We start from the raw sequence: 8,163 nt of genomic DNA, 5'->3' as shown, positions 1-8,163 counted from the left end.
AAACCCTACAAGTTCTTGCTCCCTTCTCCGTGCCACACAGCAGCATTTTAACAGCATCTGGTAATTCCCCGCGAGAGCAAAGACAAGCCAGGACAGGGCTGTTGGATCTCTAGGGAAAGCCAGCAGGAGGTAGGAGCACAGGGTTTCACTCTGAGCTCAAGTTCTTTTGTGCAAGGTGAGAAGCAAGAAGGGTCCTACCGGTGAGGCCTTCTACACTTTCACAAGGGTTACACATTCCGACCTTCTAGGAAAATATGCGGGAACACATGGAAAAGGTGTTAATGGACTATCAAATATATTTAAAAACATGCTATCATGAAAAGGACACTTTTATACATAGGATTTTATTTTGCACTGCTGAAACAATTCCATTCTAGACCAAGGGAGAAAAAGAAAGGATAAAACCACCACAGAGAGTAAACGACTAAAGCTTTTCTACTTGAACAGGATTTCCATCTGCAGATTTATTTTTATCACATCCCCTCAGAACAGACAGTAAGCTTACCATAGTTGAAATATTATAGATAGGTTGCCACTGAAAGAAAAATTTTACACAGTCACTGTACATCAAGGCTGACAAACTGTCCTGCATGAAAAATATACTTAGAAATCGTGTGACTGGAAGGGAACATTATTGTGTCTAAGGGAGGGTAAAGTGGCATGGCGCGCCCTCTCGATGGACTCGCTCTCGGAGTCACTTAGTGTTGGGATTTCCACTTCCGCCCTTCCCACCCACCACACTGTTTTTACCCAACAGCACTCATTAAGGCAAACAAATCCTTCTGTGAAGCCGTCTCAAGAAATTGTGGACAAATAGCAAACTTTTGGCATTAAAACAGGTTAACACACACAGCCTTTAGTAATACAATAAGCTTATTTTTCTTGGACTAGTGACAAGAAGAGATGAGCATGCTCATTAGCGATGTCAAAAAGTTTACAAGTCAGTGTCCAAGCAATTCCTAACAATGCTTCTGTAGCTTCAAGCTCCAAACAGTGTAGGGTTTATGCAAATGCATTAGACTTCAAGCTTGGCAAATCACACCCAAGCAGGTTATTAAACTATATATACAGAAAGCAAATGATAAATACAGAATTCAAAAAGTCCTTCTGCTTTTCCTTATATCCTTGAACTGACAGACCTTCTGAGGACAGTCCTATCATATTGAACATTAGGTAACCACAGATGTTGGGAAACCTAACTACACAAACTGATTTAAAATACTCACCATGACTTGTAGTGTTTAATACAATTCAGCTCGTAGTCAAGGGCACAAGACAACATTTAACAAAAATAATCACATCAATTGACCTAGAAATCAAATGCAAATAGATATGAATACAATCTCCAAAATCTGTCTTTTTAAGTGAACATTAACCATTTATTCAAAGTTATACAAGAATCTGAAGGATTAAAGTCTCCTGTGACATAAAGCCATTTCGGATAGTTTCATGTCTCAGCTGGGCACGAGGAAAGAGGGGAACAGAGTGCGTGGCTCCACTGGGCAGCTAGCCGGTGACAATGGATTCAACAGCAGCCTCCCCCCGCCTGCTGTCCGCCTTGGTTGCCTGCATGTGTTGCATTGGTAGCAGCGTGCTGAGGGCCAATTTTAATGCCATTTGCCTAAAGTAAAAGAGAACAGGACCATAAATAAAATCAGACCCATCCAGGAAGTAGACTAAGTAGATTTTTTTAAAAAAATTCACCTAATTCAGAGTGATTTAATTTTGCCAAACAACTCTAAAAAATATTTCAAGTAGATCTTTGAAACCAGGTAGTTTCTTGTTGTGAAAAGAAGACAGGGGAAAGAGGTCTGAGAAGAGTTTGTTACAGTACCAGTCAGTGGAGTTCAGATAACGCTGCTTGTCAGAGTTTCATAATGAAGACATGTAATAATTAGTACAGGAAATTATTAAAGGGTAAAAATATCTGAAGTCTTTGCTGCCCGAAGGACGTAAGATCTTCCCTCTAGACAGCATTCTGCTCCATGTTGAATCAGCTGTGCTGGCTCAGGGGACATGAGTGTTCTGTGTCGTCAGTAATTTCTATGATCCCCGAAGACATGGCACGTTGCCAAGAACCCACACACAGAGTGGTTCTTTCATTCATCAGACTCACACTTCTGTCTTAACCCTCACTCCCTCAAGTGGATTTTACCTAAAAATACAACACTTTCAGAAAAGTAATACAGTAGCTCCAGAAATTAAGCTCTTAAGGAAACTTTGCGTCACAGTAAATCTCAGATTTATGGTGTTTGGCAGTTACTCTGCAGCAGTAGCAGCCTTGGGGCTTCTGGCACTGGCTCCATATTGACAGCGGCTGATGTGGTTTCTTTTCGCTCTTTTGACTCCTCTTTAATAAAAAGCATGCCCTATGGCTCATTGGTTCTGCCCCCTCTGGGCTGCTAGCAACTTCTTGAGGAATCAAGAAGTCAATCTTGGCATCAGGCCAAATAAATAGCATGGCCTGTTGGCTCCTGACAGCACATTACAGTCAAAGCCACAGAAGACACAGCAAAGCAGTCAGCTCCTCTAGGAAACCAGACAGAAACAGCATGTGTGCCTGTAAACAGAGGCCCAGTTACTGTTCAGTTTATAGGGCATTAGTTTCTGAATGGTGTCACCTTTAAATTAACTCAAGAAGTATTGCCATGTAAGTCTAAAGAAAAGATTAAACCTGCGCTATTCCACATTAAACACATTAAGTACTTTTTGGAAAGCCAAGGCGTGCAGCTGATTGCCCCGTTAAGTACAGGCCAAGAGCATCTCTTAGATGTTGTAATACAAAGTAACAGCAATGCTTATGTGAAAGTAACAACATGCTCTATTTGCATAAACATTCTGAAATAAGGATAAAGGCAGAGGGGGAGGGAGTTTAAGTGAAAATGACAGCTAGAGGACATTCTCAGTAATCTAAAATGTCACATTTTATCCTAATCATGTTGACCAAATTATGCTCAAAATAACACTAGGGAAAGCCATGCCAACTATTAATTAATTATATGCATTTATTTGGTCTCCTGAAAAATGTGTTTTGCTTTAATAGTCATTTCCAAATTGGGAACTGCCTTCTCTCCGGCCAGAAGAGAGCATGCTGCACCAGTCCACAGGACATGCATTTACACGCTAGGACGGCATTCCCCAAAGCGTAAGCACATTTGGATAAATGCAGGTTTTCTTTAAAACTAAGGGAATTTACATTATTTTTCATTGTTTGCAATGAATAGTCAGGGCCATTTCCTTTAATCAAATTTCATGAAGCCACCCTCTACTAGAACATGAACACGTACCTGCTGAACTATGCACATAAGGTAACATAAGCACCTGCCTACCGTAATGCATGTCCCAGGCTTCTAGCTACAGGATTGCTAACTAATGTGGCAATGAGTGATCAATGCACCCATTTTAGGAAAATTAAACAAACAAACAAAGGCTTCAAATACTAAGTAGAAGTCAACTCAAAATTAATGTTTGGTCAACAATATTTGCATGTACATACCTCATTATTAATGTCAAAGACCCCTTCTTGGATTTTTTCATAAATTTCTTTTGCTGTGTTAATAAATGCCTGAAAAATAAAGTAGAGAAATAGGTCTGTACGATTCAAATCACAACAGTAAAAGAACATTATATGAAAACTCTATGGGGACTGAAGAGAAAGCTCATGGGTTTAAGAAGCTTGCTGCTCTTCTAAAACACTTTTGGTTCCAGAACCCATACTGGGTTGTTCACAACCACCTGTAACTCCAACTCCATGGGATCTGATGCCCTGCACGGGCACCCTGCTCTAACCATGCTGACGATGGTGATGAAGAACTCTAAAGAACTAGAGCTGACTCAGAGGGTGAAAGTACTTGACATAAAAACTTGACAATCTAAGTCTGATTCCTAAAATGAGAGAACAAACTGCTGGAAATACTTTTCGAACTCTATAGACAAGTGTGTGTGCATGTGTAAGCGTGCGTGCAAACGCACACGCATACACACACACTCAAAATGTTCTCGACACTATCATAACATTGGCACACAAAATTATTTCATATCCTTAATACATGACAAAAACCATGATCATCTTAATATAACAACATAACACAGCAGTCCTCAGCCTCCCTAACGCTGAGACCTTTAACACAGTGGTTCTCAGCCTCCCTAATGCTAGGACACTTTAATGCAGTTCTTTGTGTTGTGGTGACCCCTAACTACAAAATTATTTTGTTGCTACTTCATAACTGTAATTCTGCTGTTATGAATTGTAATGTAAATATTGTCATGCATCTCCAAAGGGTCATGACCCCCAACTGCTGATCTAAGACAATGCACATCTGACAGCACCCTCACTGTGAAGACTGCAAGTTTTTCCTCTAACCTGAGGGAAGCAAGGATGCATGCCAAACCTCATTTGCATCATTAGCTCTGTTGTTCATAACAGCCAGAATACAAGAACAACATGAGCTTTCACCCACAAGTGAGTGGAAACTAAAACGTGGGCTAGTGAAATGGGGTTGAATTATATGTGTTTTATGCAGCATGTTTTCAAGGGTCCCACATATTGTAGCCCAAACCTTTGTCCTTTAGATGGCTAAGTGTCTGTTATATCACTAGCTCACGTTTCCAAGTCAAGAAGGTATCTTACACGTGCCAACATGTTTGCACTAGCTGACTTTAGAGGCACTGCTTATGGAGCCTGAACGACAGAGTCAGAGGCAGGCCAGGAGATGGTGCAGCAGGACGGAGTATTTGTCAGGAAGACTAAGCACCTGAGCTCAGTCCTTGGGAACATAGTTCAAAACCCAGATGTGGTGGCCCAGCACTCCAACAGTGAGACCAAAGGGAGGGCGCATCACCTGGGAGCTAATGTATGCAGCGCAGTGGCAGAAACTCACTTGCGTGTTCTCTCTCACACTTTCTCTCTCAATAAATCTTTAAAAGAAAGAGGAAAAGGCGGCGATTCAGATGGTAAAGGCATACTGTTCGTGTGGAACAGTTCTGCCCTCTCCTACCCAGTTCACTACTATACTATATTCAGAAAATTAGTGTGAATGTGAAAAACTATTCACAAAATTAAGTCTGTAAATTACCCACAAGTATCCTATGTTTATGTAGACTATTTAAGGTATTTTATGTAAATATTACCAGTGCTACAGAGGGCATACAAATTTTGGTAGGGTCTAAACTATCAGATTTGATAGAAAAATAGATTAGAGTATTAATCAGTATTCTGCAGGAAGGCATGTTCAAGTGGCATCTGATGAAAATTCATAGGTTTCTTCCTGAACCACCAGTACAGATTGGACGGAAAAGCTGAGAAGCTGAGCGCTCATGGAGAGAACAAATCATAACTCCCCTCTTTTCAACACTGGAAACATTTGACTGCTGAAGTTGCTATCATAGCTTTTGTTTCCCAATTAACAGGACTGAAACATTTTCACCTTTAAAAGCCTCACCACTCCCTGGAGTAATCAATCTACTACAGCTCAATTACTGTACCAAGCACACCCTAGTCAGCAAAGGAGATCGGAATGACTGTGGCAGAACACAGAGGTATGAATATGCATAAATTCTAAGTGGCTGTGTGAATCATTACAGAGGGTCATAAGAATCTGCTGCAAAATGAGAAGGATTAATCCCTGCTGATCCACAGGCACTCAGGACGTCAGCCTGCTTTTCATGTGTGTTCTGGCACTGCAGTGGTGGGAGAAATCGCCTTTCAGTCAGCTAAGAACTGACTCGTTTTCTTCAAAACTAATGATATACCTATCCCTATAAAAAAGTAAAACCTCAACTTTATTTCTAACAACAAGCCAGTTACAATAATGGCCTCAGAAACCTGGCTAACTGAATCAAGAGACAAAGACTCGTGAGGCTGCAACCCCTCCTATAGAGCACTATGCATGTGCATGCCACCAATGCCAGACTGATTACAAGGTCCCATGTATGTAGGGCACCATGTGTGTAAATGCTAACACTGCCAGACAGACTACAAGGCCTTATATATGTAGGGCACCCACGTGATGACGGAAGTTACAAAATAATCCCACACTAGTTCACAATTATGTATAATAAAGGGTTATTTATTTGGGGGAGACTCACAGATCACTGTCCTAGATCATAGTCCTCTGCACAAATGGGGAACAGGAACAGTCTAGCACACGCCCAAGTGGGCTGCTATCTTAGGGGCTACTGGCTGAAGGAGCGGAAGATGCTCCCACAGCACCCATGCGTGCAGGCTAAAGTAATTCCAGACAGACTACAAGGTCCCACTATGTAGGGCACCATTTGTGAGAATGCAGTATTAGTATTGCTAGACTGAACTATGTGGTCCTGCATATGTGTTGTAACTTCATAGAAACAAACAACTCTAACCCTAACCTAGCATACAAAGACTCACCAAGGTTAAGCAAACTGTTGTTTTATCAACTCAACAAGAAATCATTTAAAAACTGGCATAAGAAAGGTATGCTATGTAAAATTTCTCATTACCCTATTAACTTTATTCCCTAAGCAGTATTTACTACTTTATTAAGCACTTTTAAGAACATAGTTGTAACACATATTTGAGATGTATTTTATATCTGGAAGGCATGAAATTAATTTTCTTTGAACTGAAATATATAGATGTTATGGTTTTTCATTATAATTCAGTCTGTAAATGGAGTGGTCTTTGGATAATGCCACCTTTACTCTGTAATTCTGATTCCACACTGAAGACACTAAAATGTTTTCTACCTTTCTGAGTACAATATAGAGAATACTTTTAGATACTTCAAATAAAAAATACCATTTACTGTATATTATTAGGCAACTACTAAGTGGTTTTAATGATTCCTTACAATGTGGAATCCAGCATGACAAATGCAGACATCAACACATCCATTTTAAACTACACAGCTACCGGCTAAAGTGGGAGATTCCCCAAATACAATGAACATTAAGCCAACACTATTAAGGCTCATTGGTGGTCAGTTAATAGCACTGGGATCACAGATAAAATCTATCCTTTCAATATATAAAAATTTCAGTAATAAGAAATAGACAGTGATTTCATAATAATCTGGCTGGGATTAAAATGCTAATTTTAATGGAGATGGTTCAATGGTTGTAAGTACTTGGTGCCCTTGCAGAGAACCCAGGTTCAATTCCCAGAACCTACATGGCAGCTCACAACTGTTTGTAACTTCTAATTCCAGGGGATCCAGTGTTTTCTTCTGACTTCTGCAGGTGTTAGGCACAGACACGGTAAACATATACACATATACATGCAAAACACTCATACACTTAGGAATAAATATATGTTGAAAAATTCTAATTTTACTCTTCATTCCTCTTCAGTTGTCTTGGGTATTTTCCAAATGTTGGTTCATACTGTCAATCTGACAAGATTTAAAATTACCCAGGAGACAAACCTCTGGGCAGGCGTGAGAGGGGTCATCTAGATTAGGTGGCGGAGGTGAACTGGGCAGCACCATTTTACGGGCTATTGCCGTGAACTGAATAGAGGAAAGGACATACACACAGCTGCAGTCTGACTCTCAGCGAGCACCAGGATTGAGCTTATAGAGCGGCAGGGCTGCCTCAAGCTTCTGTCCCCTAACACCCCTGCAAGAATGCACTTTCACACTGTGCGCCCAAATAAACCCTTCCTGCCTTAAGTTGCTTTTGTAAGGCAGTTTTTCCTAGCAACACAGGAAGTAGCTACAAACATAAACACCGTTTTGGCTTTGTTCTGTGAGTCAGGGTCCACTAGGCAGCCTTGCTTGTCTCCTACTCATGATTCTCTGTCCAGCCTCCTGGGACTCCATTCAAATGGCACAGTGCCTGGCTGAACTATGTATCTCTTTGAGGGAAAGTTCGTTTAAGAACTTACTAAGAAGAAAGGGTCAAACAACAAGGAAAAACTGATATTGCTACTGGGCAAAGATTAGCTGAGAAAATGACGACAGATCCATTCTCTGTAAACCAGTGCTCTGCACATACGTGCTTATGAACACAGACAACTTCTTACAGCCAGTGGATTTGGAAATCCGTGGCTCCCATGCAGAGCACCCGGATTCAGCACTGGAATCTTGCACGCTCTCCATCACCAGTCTTTGATTAATTGCTACAATCAGTCCGTTACATTCATTTTCTTGTCTTCTACTTCCGGCACCAATCTTTTTTTTTTTTTTT

The 8,163-nt window shown here is 40.7% G+C and overlaps 1 protein-coding gene across 1 annotated transcript in view; it reads right to left on the bottom strand.

Annotated features, from left to right (window-relative positions):
- Positions 1-318: 318 nt before the first annotated feature.
- Rab2a (RAB2A, member RAS oncogene family) overlaps positions 319-8,163 on the bottom strand; it is a 76,000-nt gene continuing 68,155 nt past the window's right edge. The window contains exons 7-8 of the mRNA XM_026786641.1: positions 3,497-3,565; positions 319-1,621 (exon numbers count right to left, since the gene is read on the bottom strand). Coding sequence (XP_026642442.1) covers positions 1,526-1,621; positions 3,497-3,565 — 165 coding nt within the window. The 3' untranslated portion in view covers positions 319-1,525. The remainder of the gene's footprint in view (positions 1,622-3,496; positions 3,566-8,163) is intronic.

The sequence above is a fragment of the Microtus ochrogaster genome, linkage group LG5, assembly GCF_000317375.1.
Source record: "Microtus ochrogaster isolate Prairie Vole_2 linkage group LG5, MicOch1.0, whole genome shotgun sequence".
Taxonomy (NCBI): Eukaryota; Metazoa; Chordata; class Mammalia; order Rodentia; family Cricetidae; genus Microtus; species Microtus ochrogaster.
The sequence above is the reverse complement of the archived record's forward strand: the minus strand, read 5'-3'. Positions and strand labels throughout refer to the sequence as shown.